The sequence below is a fragment of the Manduca sexta genome, chromosome 12 (assembly GCF_014839805.1).
Source record: "Manduca sexta isolate Smith_Timp_Sample1 chromosome 12, JHU_Msex_v1.0, whole genome shotgun sequence".
NCBI classification, from domain to species: Eukaryota; Metazoa; Arthropoda; class Insecta; order Lepidoptera; family Sphingidae; genus Manduca; species Manduca sexta.
Window position 1 is genome coordinate 10597737 of NC_051126.1, and position 23351 is coordinate 10621087.

At 34.8% G+C, this 23351-nt stretch overlaps 1 protein-coding gene across 1 annotated transcript in view; it reads right to left on the reverse strand.

The window, feature by feature from the left end:
* Positions 1 to 263: 263 nt before the first annotated feature.
* Positions 264 to 23351, reverse strand: part of LOC115440753 (protein eva-1) — a 98332-nt gene continuing 75244 nt past the window's right edge. The window contains exons 7-9 of the mRNA XM_030165191.2: positions 16071 to 16163; positions 5781 to 5945; positions 264 to 2201 (exon numbers count right to left, since the gene is read on the reverse strand). Of these exons, the coding sequence (XP_030021051.1) occupies positions 1684 to 2201; positions 5781 to 5945; positions 16071 to 16163 (776 nt within the window). The 3' untranslated portion in view covers positions 264 to 1683. The remainder of the gene's footprint in view (positions 2202 to 5780; positions 5946 to 16070; positions 16164 to 23351) is intronic.

Here is a 23351-nt window from a genome sequence, read left to right on the forward strand (position 1 = left end):
ATCGACGTCGCCAAGCCGTTTTTTACGTTGCTCGTCATAGATTTCCACGATACGTCGATCGTTGTCCTACGATGCGACGTCGTATCGTGTTTATGTGTATGAGCCTTAAGTACGTTGTGTATTATCGTATTATGGAATTTTGGAAATACATACTTACTCAGTGCCATCCTTGAGTTTAATTTACATACGCTAGGGTTGTGACTCCCACTACAAAACCAAACCTACATTAATGTTGATTGAAATTGGGTAAATAAAATTCATTGAACTGTGCATTTACTTTAATACTAAATCGATGTACCACATAAAAAGTTATCTGTACATAGACGTCCTTAATTAATTATAAAATACCATACAAACGAACATTATATCGGATAGACTTATAGTCAGTCATCTTGACTTTGAATTACTCGATTACATGCAAATCGTATGCTACTATAAAAATAAACACGCCTTTACCCCGAAGTGGTAGGCAGAGGTACAAGGGCACCCACTTCTTGCCAAGTGTGTTCCATTCCATAATGTGATTGGGGGGAGCCTATCGCCATATTAGGTACAAATTTTGGGCTCCGGGCTGATATTGAGCAGAAAAACGCAAAAATATTTTTTATTTGATCCGGGATTCCAACTAGGGACTTCAGGGCAGTGGTTGCACCGCGCGCGCATTACAACTACACCACCGAGGTAATCTATAAAAATTAATCTTTGGCTAAATCTTTGGGATATTTCCTGCGAAATCACATAAAAGAGCAGCATAAACTTGTTAAAAATAAATATTGGTTATAATCTAATCATTTTTCTATTTTCTTTTAAACAAAAAAAATTATAGTCTGTTTTATGTTTATTTTATGTAAATCGAGTAATTTCACAATCGTTATTAAAATCAAATCTATAACATTGAGATTCAACCCATTTATAAAATCATTTACTATACAATTGTATAAATATTTCATGACTGATAGACACAGCTTGATTGCAGTTTCATTATTTGTTCAAATAAAATGATATGAAATATTATGGTAGGTGTAATTTCGGATCAGGGGAAGATCGTTAGTTTAAAATTATTGCTAAACCCGAAAAATAATATGGCCCGAAGTGGCATTTCGTATTGTTTGCACAATCTAGCAGGCACATAGTTTTAGTTCGTCTTTAGCTGTTTTTAAAGAGTTTTCGCCCTGATTCGACCTTACCCAAAAATCTAAATGCTTCGGAATACTCTGTATACATAACAAATGCTTCCTACAGAAATTAAATTGATTTGTAATGCTCGTCAAACAATTTCTATTTACTGTATTTGGTCAAAATATTTCCACATACATCAATTTCAAACATTATTTCCTCAAAGTTATGATAATGTGCGGGTTGAATGCTTATTATTCAGTTAAATAAGACCCAAGCTCACCAAATAGTATTCGAACCGGCACTAATAAGTGTAAAATAAATATCTGCAATACATTTTAGCGAATACATCACGTAACAATGAGGCATTACTGCCAATGTGTCTATCATCACAAAACCAGTTTTCAGTAGAATAGGAAAGTTTCCAATTAATATCACAGTTTCCGTATTTTAAAAGTAGGACAATACAAACCTTCGCTAACTATATTGAACTATGTACACTTTTCTACACTTTAATTAGAAACAGTAGGTCCTAGACACGTCCGAGCATTGGCCCTTCTCTTGCTGTCACCCAAAATAATACTGCGCGTTGGAGTAGCGATACAAACTCCTCGAGTTGGGGTCGGTGTCCACCGGCATTTGAACTCTGGGCAGGGTTTTGACCGCAACGCCTCGACCTAGCGTGCCGTGCGGCATAGTTCGAAGAGGCATTTCTATTGGGAATTCAGCGACCTGACCATACATGTTGGCACTGACGTGTGGGTACGTATTTGGCACAGGACGACCGACGTATCTGTTGATTTTTGGACTTACTGCTACATTTGTGAATTGAACTTCTTGTTTGAGGCTGGAGTCGACCGAGTCGACGGGGCCAGAGAGGCTGGTTATGTTGATGTCGTTGTCGACTTCTGATATGCTGTCGTTGAAACCGTTGGGGATCTCTGTGGTGGCGGACACGTCTGGACCTTTGGGCTGATCTGTGTTCTGCTTCGTCATGACGCATCTTATTATGCCGAGAATACCGGAGAGGAGCACCACCACAGCAACACCAGCGATTATGTACACGTAGGTGATGTCAAATGGATCTGTGGAAAATAATAATCATTAATACAAGGCCAAGGTGATATAAGGCTATTCAACTGGTAAGGTTCAATATCAGGATCCCCATGGGAATAACAGAGTTATTGGCATAAGCTTTGAAGGATGTTAGTGTCTAATTGAATTTGATCCTTGTAAAGCTATTGCCCATAATTACCTAGTTATCGTATAATTTTAGTATAATCTAGTGCCTTTTATTATCAAGGTTATAAGTTAAGTAGATTAGAAAACACGTTAGTTCTTTTACAGAATATAATAATATAATATAATATTATCAGCCCTGTATTATATACTGTCCCACTGTTGGACACGAACCTCCTCTACTACTGAGAGACCTTAGGCCTTAGTCCACCACGCTGGCCTAGTGCGGATTGGTAGACTTCACACACACTCGAAATTCCCATAGAAAACTTCTCAGGTATGGAGTTTTCCTCACGATGTTTTCCTTCACCGTTAAAACAAGCGATAATTTACAAAAAAAAAACACACATAATTTTTAAAAAAAATCAGAAGTGTGTGCCCTTGGGATTTGAACCTGCAGACATTCGTCTCGGCAGTCCGGTCCACACTCAACTAGGCTGTCGCCGCCTGTATAGAATAACAAATGCAAATATGAAGCCACCACACTATATACCTAAGAGATTGCAATATTCAATTCTGAATTTGTTATAGATATTTATAATAGTGTGCAGTAAAAATATTGGGTTCGCCATATTGCGTTCTAACGTAGTATAAAATAGCTTATACGTTTTTTTTCCGATCTGGATTTTATCGTAGAGGAAGATATCTTGTTGTCAAAGATTAAAAAGTGGCATAAAATTTGGTGAAAAGAGTTAGATACGAAAATAACTGAACAATTTTTAAATAATTTTCTATGTTTTTTTCTACACTGAAATAAACTACAATGGTTCGATTTATTTTAAATAATTTCTGGAAAAGTTTTTATCTAAACTAAACATGCAGGTATGGTTGACTTAAAAATCTGAATATGTTTTTAGGTATTTTGTTTATAACCGTACAATGAGTCACAAAGTAGCTCAACAAATTCAAAAGTATAAATCGCCTTTAAAATTTTGTGTCCGTATCCACAATAGATTTTTCTTTTATATTTTAGATAAAGAAAGAATAATATTTCGATTGTAATTGTTCCGAAAGTATTCGGTGCAGTGCGTACCTAAGTAATTTATACACTATTTCAGGTCTGAAGGAAACTCAATTGTTAAACAAACATTAATATCAGCCCTAAGGCCTCACTAGTCACTCAATATCTGTTATAACCAGATGGACGGCCTAGCTATTGCATTTCCTGAAGCTTCAATCAATTCTTGACAGATTCGCTTTGCTTGAAGTCAAGGTATACATATAACTATAGGTAAATAGGCACTATTAAAATTATTACATACAAAAAAAATATTTATAAAATTTCCAAGTTATTTTCGAAACCCTAATAAGATAATATTTAATATAACTCAATATTTCATACCATAAAACTTCTTTTAAAATTGGTTACAACGCAATACACATACTCTTTCAGTATAGCCTGTCGATTAAATGTGTTTACATGACATTTTTAGTAAATTTTTGAAATCGGATACTGGCAACACTCTTATCTGTAGAATGTGTCGTCGTTATGACTGGTTTGTAGTTTAACTAAAAGATTTTGATACTTACACTTTTTTATACTAGTATAATACTGTATATTTAATATAAATATATCTTTTAGGTCTATCTCGTGTAACCACAACAAAGAACAAAAAGGAAGGTGAGAAAAAAATGAGTCATTCACAGTTTGTGGCATGATTTCCAAATATTAAATATAAATAATCTCCAGATCAAGTACTAAGATTTCTCACTGGTACTATACACTTTTGACGGTGTTGCCAAGAGGGTTTTTAAAAGTCCTTATTATTCTCTCATTTAAACAAATTTAATCGACAAACTATAACAAAATTACCACAGTTTCAATAAAGGTCTTCGAAATAACTTATTGTATACAAGAGCTATAAATTAGACTGCTCTCAGTACTAACAGATATTATAAATTAGGCTACCGGCCTTAAACTTCTTGAATGATATATGGCACATACCTAAAATTCTCGCTAGTAACTGGTGTGCAACCGTGCCAATTTGAATTCGCTATTACATACATTGTAAATTAGGTGGTTTCATGGGAAGGTACACAAGCAAATTTTGACTATGATACTTGCCAAGTAATAGGGGGCGAGGCTATTGCTATTTCTATCTCTCTCCTTAATAATTATCCACGCGCCATGGTGGTGGGATCTGCTATCTAAACCTTTTCTTCCACTTTGCTATATCTATGACGTCTTCAAAAACATTACATTTTAACATATCACGTGGAACACAATTATCCATGTATTTTTGGTTCCTGATAGTGTTTCTCCAGGTATGGATAGTTCTAGGACCTGGTTAGTAACGTAAGTTGTCATCTTTTTCTGTGTCCTTACCAGCCTATTGCTATTTACGGAGCACAATTACAAGACTCCAGAATGAGTCCTAAATTATCTACTGAACAGAATATTAGACCAACCATCATGTACCGCGTACTTACGCAATACAAATATGATGCACAGGCACTTTAATAATTCTAAGAAACTAGTTAAATTAAATAACTTCTCAAATGTTGGTCATTTAATAAAAGTTCTCGTTTGTTTGGTTGACTTAAAACTTCAACATTCACTTATAGAAATAACCAGCGAAACTTTCTTAATGTCCGTTCCTACACGTAATAACTACTTTAAAGAATTTAATTATATTTTCATAGTTTCACTTGTAACAGTTTCAATACGATACTTATGTCGGAGTTATTTAATACAATATTACATTTTTATCAAAAGGTTGGTCACATCTTTGGTGAATGATTATTTTCGTTTATAAACACCCACGCAGTTAGGGGCATGTGGGTGTTCAGATTTTAAGAAGAAAAAAGGAAATGGAATGCATATTTATAGCCCCTGAAAATTTTACCCTGTGTTCCTACACAGAGTGAAATCAGTTTCAGCATCTTACACTGCTGGATCCATGTGAGAATGATATATCAAAATGCACAGACGCTTAAAAGTACACCACGTCAAACAATAAGGTCATAAACCTCTTGAGTGACCTCCTCTAGTCATAAGCATAAACAATTCCAATATAATCATGTATGCGCTGCTGGTTTTAAGAAAAGGAATAGAGATTAAGGAAGGGTAGGAAGTTATTTGGGTTTTTGAATATCCCACATGGTAAAAAACGTAACAACACGCTGCAATCCCACTTTGCATCTATTCTTATTTCAGCTGGGAATCGTCCACTGCTGGAAATAGGCCTCCCCCATTGAGCGCCATAAGGACTGGTTTTGGGCCGCCCTCATCCATCGGGCTCCGGCGACCCACAACAGGTCGTCCTATCTCGTGGGGGGCCTGCCTGTGCTACGTCATTGGCTAGTTCGCTGGTTCTCTATGTAACAGTAGTATTGCCGCTGTCGGACCCCATTGTTCTTGCAGACGAATGTTTTTAGTGTGGTTTTACTTCGTGCCAAGTTTCATCACAGAAAGTTAACCTTACCTTCTTTAGGCAGATGATGTCTCGGCGGTGATGGTGCATGGTCATCTCTGTTGATGGTGGACACGTTGAGGCTTGTGGATACTGATGGTCTTTGCGGGGGGACTGCAGCTACCGCCGGCGCGGGGGGCACGGCCGATTCGCCCCACCACCGGTCGTTGGACTCATCTGTAATAGTAAATACTTGTAGACATATTCACACCTTTTATCCTTGAAGGGGTAGGCAGTGGCGCAACTAGTGCACCCACTATTCAATAGGCTAGTCCCCACTTACACTAAATTGTATTTTTTTTTTTGTGAAATGTGTAAAATAAGGTAAAGGATAGTTTGAAACGCTGGACGATTCTTAATATTATCTGGGAAAATTGAGCATTTTATTGTTTACGTATTATTAAAATAAAATTAAATACGATAATTAAGCTTTGTCGTTTAATCATTGTCAATATCCTTGATAAAGTACTTTCATTCCATACGGGCTAAGTGCGGGAGAAGGAACCTACAACAAACCAATCAATGATACGTTCCAGTCCCATTAATAATAACGTTATTCAATTTTTTAAACAGGATCCAATAATTCCACTCACTATAACGTGCTAACTGCTAAGATATTCTTAATTCCGTCCGTCAGAGAATACTTATTTTAAATAATCAAGCGAGGCGTTAAAGCAGACTTTGCAGATCCTTTATCTAATTATCTAAAGAAAAAAATATCTCGTAACAAATTGCTACTTTCGCAAATTTATCCTAAGAGGTCTCTGTGGAATTTTCGTTTCTTTTCTCCACTATCTGACTAAGATGAATCTTGTGCTATGATAGTACATTTCGCGAATATAAAAGACGTACTACCCTTGAAAGGTTTTTATTATGACATTGAATCCTTTAGAACGGGAGAGGAAATCTGCGATATTGGGAAACAGTGGATCGAGTTGGGTCGTGAAAAATGAATAGTGTAAAAGCACGTTTCATACATTTCCTGTACGTGCCCGCGCGCGTTCCGATAGCGATAAAGATATGCGTGGCGTGACGCCCAGAATATGTTTGGTCAAAAATAACAACCAAAACTCAAAAGGATTTTTAACAATAAAACTTTTTGGCGATACTAATTGAAAAACCTTTCAAGGTTTCGCTCGTAGGTACATGAGTGTACTAGAATGGCCTCTAACAGACAGAAACGGCGACCTCTTAAGGCGCTCTGCATCTACCCCGGTAAAGACTACGGTACGACCACGACCATTTTGTCAAGAGTTTAACGACCAAGAAGAACTCTTAGTGGAAAATTGTAAACAGTTTAATATTAATCTGCTGTGTATCTGTGATTAAGTCTTCATAGAAGTCTAGTGAAGGGTGTAGACGTGTCAATTTAATTATGGCAATCATCCAGAAATGCAACCTCTTTATTGATACTATAACATAGAACTACATAGTATTTACACTCCTTCTCCTTGCAGAATATGCGCATTGACATGTGAAGCAACAGCTCGACAACTAAATCCATCACGGCCCGAATCAATAGCTTCACCAACTATTTTCTTTGCCGCACCATCGGCAGGCCGTGTCCCTCCTTCCTATAGTCCTGGGTCATCCCACCGTGAACAAGCATCTCAGTAGGCCAGCCATGATTGTGTCGAATGGTATGAGATAGCCATCTGTTTCCATTCGATACTCTATCTGGACGGCATCACACATACCATCAAGTTCAGTGCAATCACTTTGTTGTGCTTGAATAGAAAAGAAACTTGCCCATGACAAAGTGAACATGAAAAAGCCATTGGAAATTAACATCAATTACAACTTTCATAGAAACTGTAAAGCCGACATACCCACAAAAGTAATTATTACGTAGACTTTAATATCTGTATACATAACACCTATATATACATTTTTATATCGATCACCTTATTTTGCATATTACATGACCCATTATACATATACGTAATCCAATCACGGATCGCTTAATGCGTTAGCCCTATAATCAAATACATGCGCATACGATACAAATCGTTCAATTAAATGTAACACCTACGTGCGTCGGTCAATTAATTGCACCCGATTGGAATTTAAAGCAGTTCGGTTATGTGAACTTTCTGACATATAGCAGAATATATAAATTGAATGTTATTTTCGTTTGAGTGACGTTGAATAATTCGCTTTTGATTGTAGTGGCCTCATTCGGCTCAAGAATTATTTTTTCATTTTGATTAAATTTTTATTCCGTACTGGAAGAACATCATGGCGCTGTTAAATTGAAGTGATTTTTATTAGGGTAGGACTATTATTTTTATATGGGCACAGGAAAGGGAACTGATGGTAAGCGGAGTGGGGTTCATATAGAATGTTAACTGACGAGAGATGATTACCTTGTAGTGTGTGTACAGTCGGCAGTCGGCATAATTACGCCGGCCCGTTCGAACCGGATATACACAGACTGATCCCGGAACGCAACACCTTAGTAAGCCATTATGGTAGGTTTGAACACCTTGTGTTCGGTGATCGCTCTCGGAGTGAAAACCCAATATATTCTATCACCAGCATAAATATTCGTGAAGTCGATGCTTTTACTACTTTAATAACTATGTTGTATAGTAAAAAAAATGTGCAAAGGGAATAATGATTGTGCTCTGTGCTATGCTTGTTGTAAATAAAAAAGAATAATAATAATCCAATAATTGTATTAATGAGGACTCATAGCCATTGGATACTAATAGAATCAAAAATCATCGGTTTCTGCAGATGAGTAAAATTCAGATCATATTTTTGAGTTTTTTTTAGATATTAAAATGTATAAAAAAGGTATCCGAAATGTCCAAAATGTCCGAATGCCCATATCAAAAACTAAAACAGTATCAAGCGGATACAACCCGTATTTATATTGCCACATAAAAGCATTCGGAATGGATGTAGATGCATAAACAGATTGATGTCTATTCGCTAACAAAAAAAAAAGTTTTAACGTATATACTAGTGAAATACAGCTCTCTTTCGGCCGTTTTGGGAAGATATAAAAACCCTAGAGAACTATTCATTCTAAATATAGAACAGGGGTAACTACAACGGCTCTAAACATAATGGACATTATATTAGGAAATAAGTAATTTAATATATAAATGTTTATATTTAACAATTCATAATACAGATTACCAACGTAGCCTATAATGAAATACTTTACCCTCCAAACTTGAAAATAAACACTAGACAAAGACGTAAAGCTAATTATTATATTGTGTCTAATTGCCGAATAATCCGCTTAGGATCTAATATCTCCCTAGGCATTAAAGAAATAAGATTAAATAAATTACTTCTCTACATCTAAAATAAATATCAAATATTCATAAACTGTATATTGAAAATTTATTGGACTGGCAATAATATTTACGTTCGAAAAGTTGAAAACAAATATAAAATGACTTAAGTTAAACGTTACAAAACAAATATTCACTAAGAATACTGAAGGTCCTTTGTTAGTGCACGAATTGCATACTTGCATATTTATTTGAGTTCAAGGAATCGGATGAAAGGGGTTTTAGCGAACAACTATGTTCACTCCACGCCTCGTGTTTTAGAATCAATACACTGCAATGAGGCTTGATTGTTTTATGTTTAAAATATTTTTGAGTAGTTGTTATGTTTGATTCATTATTGGCTTTGAAGATTAATCATTTAAGAAAATAATCATAATACTCCACAATTTATTATAAATAATTTGGATTATTTCACTATTTAAATACAAAGTAAGCATGGGATTCTATTTTTAGTAATTCCTTATTTTTATTTAATTTTTCTTATTTCAGATAGTTACGTGAATAAAATTCAGGCAACGTTACTTAACTTTCCTTATGAATAATAATTGAGTAGAACTTCCGCGCACTTTATTTTATCTTAGTGTAATAAAATAAGGCTTCTAAAGTAGTAACCCGATCCTCTCCCACCTATATAATAAACAGAGTATCCAAGTTCCGCCTTTATACTTAATTTTCTTCACTCCATCCATTCAATATTCCGAGGGTGGATCATGGACTCTTCTTATAAACTCAATATTAACAAGCAAGCATAAAATATAAGAATAAACAAGTTGAAAGCTAATTTAAATAAAACAGACAACACATAAAATATCAAGACACAGAAATTATAACTTGTAGAAGTTAAATTAATGTATGCAAAACAAATTACGCTACAAAATATTTGGCACCTCGATATTACAAAATTAAACAGAGAAGCGACTGACGGTTCGTTTTCATCAAGATTCTGCTATGGCAATAGGGAAACGTGTTTCAAACATGAAAATACAGATACTCATAACTACAGTAATAGAGTTAGGATATTATGAGTAGTCATGAATTCCTTCAAAGAGATCTTTTATCCTATAATCCTTTTTTACACTGACAACGCAAAGAACCGTACTGACACGGAGCCAAACAAATCCTCGCAGATTGCAGAGACCAAATTAAGAGAGGATTAAGCAAATTTCTTCGCTTGTGTCTACAGGACTCTTTGATACAGACACGAAATAATTTTAATTTTGGGATTACTTGATATTTTTATGAGAGGTGAAATTAGCGAATGTTTATCAAATTTAAATTGCGCTCGCCGGGTTTCTAATATTTTTTTATGGATTTTTTTCTACAGATTTTCTTTTTAATCAGTCAGGAAACATCTGCCAGGAATTAAATGTTTTTATCCCTTACAGGTGGAATAGCAATGGAATTTCTTAAGACCGTCCACTTATTTAACATTAAATCTGTCTGGGGATCTTACAACTAGGCAAATTAAATTAGAAAAATCAACACAAATGGTAATCCGACTGCGGAATCGAACCCAGAATCTCCTAGTCCACGGACATTATGCGCTTCATCATACACCGTATCATATGACTTTCATAAGTCTGCAAATTCGTTGCGTTAATGTTTATTTTACCGTGGGTGAAGGCGTCAGATCTTTTTAACACTACACTTGTTCTACAAGTCTAGGAATGAAATAAGACACCTGAAACTAAAGCCGTGTCGTACTAAAAACTACATACAGTACGTAACAAAGTTTAAAACACATTTTTCATTTTAACGCCGAGTTTTGGCTCCGGTCCGAGTATTGTACAAGAAGTGCTCCCATTGTGGCGAACAATTTGTCATGTCCCGAGCAGGGCACTCTTGAAATAGGACAATATTAAACAGAACAGAGCTGTTTGGATGGATGTCTTCTTGGTATTTTTTATTAAATATTTGAATGAGACTTTCGATAATGGTATAATAAAGTTAGTTTCTTATTACTTAAGTTAACGATGTTTAAACATTATGATTACTAAAAAATACTGCAACCCTAACAATTCGAATTATCTTGGTCTATCTGACTGGATGCCTACTTGACTGCGGTACGTTCCTCGTCGAACGAAACTGTTGTTGCGATATTTTGACTACGTGATTGGTATCCAATCGAGTACGCAATGTATTCACTAACCTGATGAAATATTTTGGATTGCTTCGTTATATCAAAGCTTAAGGATGGATTTATAAGGTTTTGTAAGATTATGAATTATTTTCATATTATGTACTTCATGGTTGTTTAATTGATATTTTATTTTATTTATTTACACTTTTTAAACATGGTATATAGGCGGCCAAAAGCCATGGGCATTCTCTCCTAGTCAACCTTGGCGTGATGTAGAGAGGACGGAGGTAGGTGCATAATAAAAAAAAAGTGAAAAACATAATAAGAGTAATAATAAACAAATGTATGACATATTTTTGGTACTGCGCAATCACTAGCAATTGTTAAACCAGTTTCCCCTAAATTGATAAAATAACCAATCACTATAGAATTTCGTTCTGATAAATCACGTATTATTGTAATTCAGTGTATAAAATAAACCAGAATGACTATTGAGGGATGTAAGCACGCTAGTCCACATAAAACTTCCACTAACATGGCACTAGGTTCAGTGTAATTAAATTGAATTTAAAAAACATTCCAACACACCCATATATTAAACAAAATGCATCTGATAATTGCTCCCTGAAGTGCTAAAGATTTCCGCGGATACGTGACAGATGACCTGAGTTTTTGCGATGCGGGTCGCGCGATCAGTACGAGCGAAATTCTCGCCTTCTGAATGAAAAAGACGTGTTTATCTTATTTCCCTCAGGAACCTCGCACTTCACGGGAATGAAAGATGATTCGAGCGTCTTGCTGCTGAATAAAAAGTGAACAAGTTATGATCACGGTTACTTTACACTGGAGTTGTTGGGCGACTGTGAATTTTGAGAGGCACGTCAACTTTTTTTTCTTTTGTGATTATTTCTATGTTTACAAGTACAACTAAATTATAAGAGCTGATTATACGGAGTATAACACTGCATAGTAATGCACTAACCTATTATGTCATGTTTATAATAGCGATTGATTAGACTGACTACAATTTCTCTCAATACTTGTCATGACTGCCAATCCAAATTTCATAAACATGGTGGACACAGGCCTAAACTCAATTGATTAAAGTGATAAAACATATAACAATAGACCAATAACAATTTAATAAATCAATCAAAAACCTACAATAACTATCAGTCTTACGTATGACACAATAAAATTCTTTTTTATTAACACGTTTCAATTTACAATTCAATTTACACCATTCATTCTCACCCGCGTGATCCACACTCCTCGGATTAAAGTACTGTCAAAAATTAACAATCAAAATGGAAAGGTTAGAACAATGCATCGCGATCAATTATGCATGGTGATTGCTGTCAACCCGCTCCCGTGTTTCCTGAAAGCCATGCCAATATATTTGGCGTTTAAAAATGCCGAGGAGAGCACTCCAGTAAAAACAAACTGCGTTATCTTTTCATTCCCTAATTGTCGTCGAGCTGCGGTAGTGCAATGAATAAGGCATTGTCTTGTTCAAGTACTAATGGCTTTCTTGAAACTTAGTATACAATGCGCATGTACGCCAAGAAAGCAATATATAAATGGCTTATAAATTCTGTATGATATTGCAGTTGTTTAGATGCAATGTTTTCGTCTGGTTGTTATGAATGATTCGTTTATGTATGATTTTTTTTTATATTCATGACGACGTAATTGATAACAGCATTCTACTTAGCACCTCAAGATTCTATTGCTGTTGAGTATGTTCTGTTATGATTTATAGTGTTTTATAATTTATAATATTATCTTTGGGGTTTACTAAAGTATTTTATTCGTTTTTATAGCAACGAGTGCTTGTGCATACAAAAATCGCTGGCTAATTAGTTTATTTTTATTTATGTTGCCAAAATGAGATTTAAAAAGTAGAAAAGACAATTATAATTAACAGTACCCTCTTTCTTTATCTTCCGCTATTATTGGAAATTGACACTGAAAAACACCTAAATTCATGCATATATATAATACAATTTGCATATCCAAACATATAACCTTGTCATAGTGAGCCAATGAAATATTGCAAACTTGGAATTTTAGTAAATTACATGTTCCTATTAGCATCTACGAGGAAATGTATTCTGGAGGCAGTTAATCCAAAATAATAACTGTCGGACCAAGCTTAACATTTGCCAACACGACCAAATACTGAGATTACAGTTATATTCCTCTGTAATGGTAACACGAGAACTGAACATAATTTATTTTATATCGCAGCACAATACACCGAAACCATTTACAGCAAAACATTTATTTCACGCTCATTCTGACTTCTACGATATTCGCCGAATACACAGTGTACACAAGTTTCCTGTCTCAAATGTGAAGTGTCGCTTAGCACCTGAGCAAATGTGTCGAGGATTGCTCCGAAATGTTATTCCGAGAGTAATGTTTTGGGAGATGCATGTTTCAGGTTACTGGACCCCAGATGTGGAAATGGCGGGACAAACTCGCGTCAGAACAATGGGGAATGTGTCTCGCTGCTCTAATTGTCGCGTTGTGTGAAGCGAAATGTCGCCGGGGATGCGGACTCGGAAATAAGACCGGGGACTGGAGGACGTTGAAAATGCATGCATATTTTTGGCACCGACATCCTCGAACAGCTGTTAATTTGTTGCCAAGATAGTGTTTTACATGGCCGTGGAGATGGAATGTATTATTATTTTATGTTTTGCTTTAAATGAAGTAATTAAACTGCTTCGGTAGAGGTCTCGGGTTTAATTTCAAAGCAAAGTGATATTGTGTTTTTCTACTCAGTATCAGCCCGGAGTGCGAAATTTGTACCCGATATGGCAATAGGCTCGCCTCCTATCACATCATGGGACGGAAAGCACATGCCGGCGTGTGCATGTCTCTCTCTCTGTATTAGTATGTATGTTCTTGTTGTACGTACCTATTACACATTTTGCTAGAGTGGGATGGAAGATCAATAAAATACTTAGAGCATTTACCACTCGATACTAATATTCAGACCATATTTCATAACGTAGATCAAATCGAAACAAGAGCCCGAGACAACAATCGATATTCGATTTAAAATTTAATTACAAAATTCTGCATATTTCACAACGAATGTCGAGTATATTCGTTGAGTCAATATTTTGAAAATTCGTTCAGAGGCGTCAAGAGCTCCGACCATCAGCGGATTGAGAGTTCGTTTCCAGTGTCACTTAAAACGGATTCACCGAAACTGTTTTATTTCTGCTGATTGGCAGCGAACGGAAAACAATTAACAGAGAAGTGGCTCTTCTGGTTAAGCAACAACCACGATTTTATTCGAAATTGTCCATCTACCGCACACTAACGTTTTAACGTTTCTTTAACTACCCGAACCGTTTCGTGTGTATTAAAAATATTTTTCATCAAGCTAAAATTTTAAACTAATTCAACTCTATTTCCAATATTGTTACGCGTGAAAATGGCCAGTAATGAATAGGGCGCGGCTTAATTTTAGTCTCACGTACCCTGGCGAAGCATACCTAGCTTTAGCCGTCGAACGATATTATCGGTAGAATCATAGAATGCGATACATAAATCATTTCTGGACATATTATGGACTATAAAATCACAGCAGAATTTGTCAGTGGCTCTCAAAAAGAGATGTGAATGTAATAACTGCTAAAGAGTGTAATATAAGGGTTTATAATAGAACGTCGACAAATGAGCAACTCCGCAAAAGCAATAAAAATATTGAGTCGCGACTTACATACATACCTATACTGTAACGTTGTGATTATTTATTAAAAGGTTTATTTGAAAAATCAGTAAGCGGTATTTAGTATTCGAGATTCGAATGAACATGCAAACATAAATTCATAAACCTAATGCAACTTAGCGCATACATACACACCAGTTCAGATAATCATAAACCCTAGTATGATCTTCAATTTCATCGTACTAAAACAATCACTTAACGAAGTAAAAACACAAGTGTATTTACAAGAAATGTTGACATCACCAAACGGATTTGCTTTATAAACTTTATTGCGAGCAGAATACCTTTATAGCATAGCCATAAAACTGTTCGACCCGAGGCAATTCATGAGATTGCAAACACTGGTTTTATACCTCCGCTGGGTTGTTCCTAACTTATACTTTCTTCCTGAAAGCTTGTTTCCAAGTAATCACCATTGCTACTTGACTTCAGATGTTTAGTTTAAGCTAGTTGGGGCTATACTCCGGGAACACTTTTACACACTTTGTGAAGTTTGAAAATGTCTACGGTTTTGCCAACATTTGATTTTTGGAGTTGTGTTTTATATTTAAGAGTAGATGATCTGGGTAAGAGTTATTAATTGTTACAATGAAAATCATAAAAATGTTAATGTATACTTATAAATAATAATAATTAAAAGCTATAGTTTATGTAGGGATTTATTTCATTTTGGTTGTTTTTTCTCGGACTCGGGTTTTTAATTGCATAACTTTTAAGGTTCATTTAGATGCCGTTAATCAAGTTTCTTGTACTTAATTACAAAACCGGATTTCCAGGAAAACTATAGACAACATTAGTTTATAATAAAAATACAAGTATAGGTCCAATTACTGTAGACATGTACGAAAACCAATTTAACTGAAAATGAAACGGTAATTTTTTGTAGACAATGACACCTTGAAGAACTATAAAAAAAAACACAAATGAATTTTTACATCATCATCATCATCTCAGCCACAGGAAGTCCACTGCTGAACATAGACCTCCCCCAAGGATCTCCACGTCGACCTGTTGGAAGCGGCCTGCATTCAGCATTTTTACATACCAAGTCTAAAACAATCGCTTGAAGATGCCAATTGTATTTCCATCAGTAAGCGTTTTATCTCTAAATTTTTTGTAACATCCTTACACTCGGCATTTGTTTAAAAAAATTAAGTTCTACTTACCGACATCATCGTGCTCAAGATCGGATACATCATGGGCCACCTCATCCTCTTCAGGGGCACTTTCGTATCGCTCCTTCAGAACTGTCCGCGGCACTGCAAACAAACATGCACTTTAAATATACCACAGTAAAGCTCATTCCACAATGATGTCATCTCAAGTGGTTTCATTAAGGGGATGTTAATTTTAGATTTTTTAGGGTGCATCGCGTTTTAAGTGTATTTTTGTGTTTTGAAGTGAGGCAGACGCTCTCTTTATGTGAATTTGGAGTGGTTGAAATGAGCGAAGCGTGTTTTTATTTTTTTAAATCCAAATTTATTCCGGACTTTGTTTATACATTCCCATAAATATCTTGATGAGAGTTGACAATCCCGGTATTTATTTTAACGATGTTAGTGCTAATCATTTCTATGTGTGGAATTCCTTCAATTTACTTAATTTTAGTTTTAGATATTTCAAAAATCTTTTCGCCTTTGACATACATTTCCACACTTTATTAGAATTTTCAGATTCTTTGAATGTAAAAATTTCTACGTGATATACGCCGCAGACTGTATTTGCCTGCCCTAGATTCTAGTTCCTCAAGCTTATCAATTCGATAATCTTAGGTTTTATGGGACGATGATGATTACTCAGAATTTGAGTTGACCAGCTATAAATTATATTTAAGTTGATTTCAGGACTGCATGTCTAAAAAAGGAATTTCATTCAATTCCCATCTTTTCTCTTATAAAACTGACAACAAGGCATGCGGGAGATCGCCTATAAAAATACCTCATCTACTCTCCAATGCAGGAACGATGGAATTGTGTGTGCTATGGCATCTCTTAACTTTATAGCGGTACTAAATGAAACACAATAATATACCTATTATATTTATATAGTGTGGGCAAACAAATAATGTTTTAATTTCACCATGATATATTATGTGGTAAGGACTAAAATGGGATGTTATTTCCATCACATGTGATTCATTGAATTCAAGTTCACTGTTATTCGAATAAAGACTAGCTACAGATTTTTTACCATCTGCTGCGCGAAATCAAACTGTAGGATCTTTAGTATAAAGTGCAAGATGCATTTCCACTGCATTATGTAGATCTGATTGTGATCAATCAACTTCGTTATTGTGAATAGTGTATTGGTCAATTTGCAAAACTTGTCCCATAGATAGGACCGCTAACGAAGCAATTACTGTTTGAAAATAATTGGATCTGATGTTACAAAGTGATATCCACGCTGCGAGCGCATGGAGTTCAACTATATTTGGTTATTTTATGAGGAATATTGGGTTTTGGTAGTTCTTTTTAAATATAACATAAAGATCATTTCTAAAACAGTGACGTGATATGGATAACAATCACTAAAGCGACAACAAGCAAAACAAAATAAGACACATAATATAGGCATTCAATGGATTTTCAAATTAATTGAATATAACAAAGAATAATAGTTTAAAATACTGTAAAACTTTACTGGTGCATTTTAACACCGGGATAGCAATAGACAATCACAGTTCTATTGTTGGAATCCCAACAAATATCCAAATCCAAAAGCGTGGAAGAGTTTTAGAGATATTTTCCGTTATTGACGGTCGAAGAAGCAGTCTGAATCGTAACTTAAATGGGCAATATTGGACTATTGAATGCAAATTATTTCAACACAAAGCCGAGTCCAAATTGCGAGAAAATAGGCTTCATTGCGTTCACAACCGGTCCAAACTAGCAACTATAAATTGAGAGAACTAACAAATTCAACAAAATTGTCAAATGAAATGATAGTGATGAAACTAAAATGGAGTAGCCTTTCCCGAAATATGAGTTCTATTTTAAAAGAAATTCTAATATCAACGATACTTTAGAAGTTTGGAGAGAAAACAATGAAAATATAAACATTTTTAAATTATTTGATAACGGTTATAAAAATTAAGTTCTAAACATTAAGAAAGACTTTAATATAAGGTAAATAGATTAATTAACCAAAAAAAAAATGCGTACGTTTAAATTTCGAATTTAAAAACAAAATAATCTTGCGTAACCAGTTCTTAAAAAGTTTTATCATAATTCGAAAATAGAATAAATAGCGAGCATCAAACAATGCTAACAAATAAATTTCAATCTGAACGTATTGCGATGAATAAAACATCACAGTATACTGCAGCAACTTATCTTGAAAAGACAAATACGGAAGCATAACAAAACACTCACATCTCATTATACGACAAAGAAACATCAAAGGCCGATTACAGTACCTTGCCTAATGGAAAAAAAACTTTGGCGTTATAGAAACGAGATTTTTTCTCGAGTAAAGCATCGCTCGGAGGCATCCACTATTTTGCTAGATAATAAAATAAAGATGGAAGGAGTTTCGACTGTCCGTAGCTAGTCCCGCATTTTTATATCTCGGATTTATTACGGACGCCAGTCAGACTGGAAATTATGGAAGTTTAGCTAGATGTGCCATATCGAAAATATTCTGTTTTATGCGTAGGCGTATTGTGTCGTCTCTTTTCTAGTCGAGAAACTATAAATAAAACAGTATGCTAACGCAAACTGAATTTGATACCTTCGTAGAATATGTTATTACGTCCTGCCCTATGTTGCTTATATTTTTATTTATATTTCTTCCATATGATTATAAAATTAATTAATTCGAAGACAGTCATGAAACTTCTGATGTTTATAAAAGTTATGCAGTTTCGTGTAACATAACCAGTTCCAAATTTAAATGTTCTTCAACTACACTAGTCTCTACAGTGTAATAAAATTAGATTTAAATTGCTGTTTTAAAGTACCAAGAGTTAAAGAAGAACACTCATGAAATCCACAAATGTGACATGTTTTATTAAAATGAGTCAAGCACTTGCATTTTAACATAATTTGCAAGACAGAAACGTAACAGCTTTACGACAAATAAAACACTTTAGTGACACTTTTGTGAATTTATGTCTCACTGTACTAGATCTTTGAATACATAATGAGAAACTGCGTAAACTGGAACGTAAACAGGGGTAAGTATGGTCGTCATACGCGCGTTGTAAATCACAAATGGCCACACCAAAAGAAATAAAGTAAATTAGTTAAAATAAGTTAAACTACTGAAGTCAAATATGTTTATTTAAATTTAGAGGTTTATGTAAGTGTAGTGAATAACAATTTAAATTCTGATTACATGGTAATTTTGACATTGCGTTAATAAGTTAAACCGTATACTCGTCTTTACCTCTACTAACATTATACCAAAATTCCTCGATTAATAACGAATATTTTCATCAAAAATCTCTTAATTTTCTGTTTTTTTTTTTTTGTAAATTTTTAGTTTATGTTGCAGCGAATGTGGCCTATGCTTGAATGTATTTCTGAGTCGAAATGTGATGTTTCCTGCAACGAATTCTTTTAGAATAGTACGAGTGATATTTGGGCGTATAAAATCAAAATAACTTTTTATTGATATTTATTTTATTCGAAACACATATTATTATTTCTCATTTTCGGTTCGAGTAACTTATTTCAATAGGTTATTTTTAAGAAGATAATATGGTTTTATTTAGTAGCGCAATGTCAAAATTATCCTGTATACATACAGTCATTTTTTACTTATTATAACCATGATTTTATGCAATAACCATATAGGATAAAAAAGGCTAAAATAGACGTCCTGAATAGCTTCAATGTATTTTATTGCGTTCAAACAATTAATTAGACGAAGTTACCAGGCTAACCACTACAGTTCTGCTAAAGTGTGTCGGCAAACACGAGAGCAACACTACAGCACTTCAGTAGAAGCGTTAAGAGCTAGTTAAACAATATTACCTATAGGCGATGCACTTGTAATGTCGTGAGTATCGAAATAAGAGTATAAATTCTGAACAAATTGCGGACATTTGCTTCTATGAATTAAAACTGTTGGGAATTTTACATTATGTATAGTAAATTAAGGGTATGCTAAGGTGGTTTGGGCATTTGGAGAGGATGGATGATAAGAGACTAACAAAGAGGGTTTATTAGGCGAATGTGGATGGAAGAGCCGGTAGGGGTCGACCGCACCGAACCTTCGAATGTCGGATATCTGACATTCTGAGTAAAGGCCAGGTCAAAAGTACCCGGAACCGGAGGGAATGCATGAAAAGATTAGTGAAGGTGGAGGAAGCGCGAGAAGTATGTCAGGATCGTATAAAGTGGCAATCCATATTCTGCCTACTATGGGATAAAGGCGTGATACTATGTATGTATGTATGTCAACCCAGTCACCATTATTTTCAAATCAATATTACAATAAAATCTTCATCGCAGATGTGAAAAAATCTTTTATACATTTCCGATTAATACAAGCGATTTTTGTTCAATAAAGCGATATACCGTTTTTATCCATCGAACGTTAGTTCAGTCTTACAGCCAGTCTCCCGAGCGGGAGAGGTCTTATTAAACAGCGAAAATGGGAGCATCACAGCTAAAATTGTGTTATTTCGTCGTTACTTTCAACTTTTAATAGAACATACTTTATAAAACATTTTAAACAATTACATTGTGTGGGTGGTTTTAAATAATTTCAAGAATGAATGCGGTACCTATGTTTAACAATTAATATGACATTACATAAATACGCCATAATAAATTTAACGGCTCATTGATTCGTAATAGTACAGATAATAAATATTGTTTCAAATTTGTACTTCTAATATTATAATTGGATCCGTCCGCCTGCCCGCAACAGGATTAAGCTAGGTTACGGTCCAATGCACCTGCTTTAAAAATCTAGCCTAGAAATAGAGTCGAGAGGAGCGCAACGTTTCAAATATAAAAGTAAAAATGTAAGATGTTTAACTCATGTATTTATTTTTTTTGATAGAACCACATTGTTGGCGTGTTTGTTTAGATTACGAATAGTTTTCGAACATCATAATATTAATATTCAAAGAAAATCGATCCGGAATTATGGATGTCCCTTTGTGTCGTATGATTTTGATATTTCTAGCCTTCATATATTCCCTCTTTCGTTTATATTTCTTTCGTTTATAGCCCCTGCCTTTTTTCCTTCTTGTACTGGTGGTAGGTCTTTCGTATGAATTGAGCCGTCTGGGTAGATATTACTCCAATGCCCATTTCTACTGTTAAGTAGCAGTGCACACGTACTCTTGTATTTCCGTCTACCGGACATAGTAGCCAGAATAATTACTTACATTATGAGACTTAACATCTTATGTCTCAGAATTTTGTTATTCTAAATTCTGTATGGTATTGACTCTGTTTATGGGCAGCCGTATCGCTTACTATTAGGCGAGCGGCATGCTCGTCTCTTCATTCAATTTTAATAAAAATGTCATGTTTGTACTTGACAGCGAATTGTCAGAGTTTTTAGAAACAAAGGAGATAACCTCTCGTGCACCAGCTCGTCTCTTGTTTCATGCATTAAAAAAAAACTTACGGAATCAAAAATTTTCCGTTACAAGTTATTTTTTTTGTTTGGCATTTACAAATCTTTGACGAAACATTACGAAATTTTGCAATAAACTGTAAACAAGATTCCTGTAAAATACTGTGACCAACTTTTTAACAGCAAACAAAACATCTTAACGATCGCTCAATAAATTTCCAACAAGGAAAAATTGCGTAAAAAACAAAATAATTGCTAAAACAAACAAATAAAAGTTTCCGAACGATCGGTGAAAAAAAAAACAAGTTATTCAAAAGTAGAAAAAAATATTTCTTATAAAGTTCACACGAAATTCGATTGTTGCTTAATGAAATTCGAAATCGTAAGCTTATTTACTTAACAAACTATTTAATAAGTAGCGAACGCTACACCAATTTATTAGATGGGGCTTTTCAAATGAAATAATGCCGGCAGACGCTCATAAATATGAAAAGGTAGCTCTCGCTTGCGGCGTGGTCTATAAATGATGCCTATTTCATTTCTGTATAGCTACGTTTAATATCTTCAGTCGTATCTTACTTTATCATCGAAAGGGGCTACACGAGGATTTTACCAAGATCATGAGAAAATTGAAATACATTTTAAACTTAAACGCTTACGTTGTGTTTATAATTCCTTAAGTAAATAGTACCAAGTCAATGGTTTCCTTTGTAAATTAGCTGGTCTTTGTGTTTTGAATGATTCAAATTTTCCACATATGCGTCTTTGTACTAAACGATGTTTGTTTTAATCACACACTGCTTAGGAATGATTGCTATGATTTACATTTCCTATTAAAGCCACGCATGCACAATGAAATGGAGATAGCTACAGAAGATAATCTATATCTATACTATTATATAAACCTGGAGAATTTGTTTATTGGAACGCACTAATTTAAGGCACTATGATTTAAATTGAAAAAATCTTTTAGTGATGGATAGCCCATTTATTGACGTATGGCTATATAACATCATGCTACGATCAATAGGAACGGAATCAATGGAAAATGATGCAAAACGGGGATCTTTTTTCCTTTTGAGAGCTTCGGTTGCGTAAACGATTAAAGTTTAAACGAATAAAGGGACATTTATTCCGGGTAACTCTTTCACACGAAACCGCGAGCAAAAGCTTGTATAACTAAAAAAACGTATGAATAACATTTCTAACGTCAAGTGTTTGAACCACAGAATGGCACAATGAAAGTTTATATCACCTTTTATTAATTATAAATACTTACTAACTGCCTCGGTTTCATAGTTGTATTACAGTCCGATTACAGTCCTAAGGTCTCGGTTTCGATCCCCCGGACGGGCAAAGTGATATTCAGTTTTTCTATTAGCATTAGACTGGAGTTTAGAATTTGTGTCCGATATTCTCCTCCTACGCAACAGGCTCGCCTCTTCATAAGACGGAACACACAGACGAAAAGTGGCTACACTTGTAGCACCTCTGCCTACCCCTTCGGGGATAAAAGAAGCGAAAGTGTGTATAAATACTTAATATAGATTTTACCAAATATTTGGTGTTCATAAATAAATTATATACTTACTTGAATGTAACGTCGTGAATACGTAAAATACTTTGAATAGAAAATTATTTCCAACATTAGAAGCATTTAAAACATCACGAATGGCAACTAGTTATCCCTAACGTTTCCATATATGAACTACATAAAATATATGTCAGTAACTTCAGACTTTATCGAGTTAAACCTGTTCGTGAATATAGACAAAAGAACTTTATAAAGGATTCGACCTGGAAATCTAGCTCCGAGCCTTGCCAATTGCAGACTCTTGGTGGCATGATGACATGCAGAGATAAAACGCTTTGTAAAATTACATTAAATATGAACACACTGAAAACTCCGA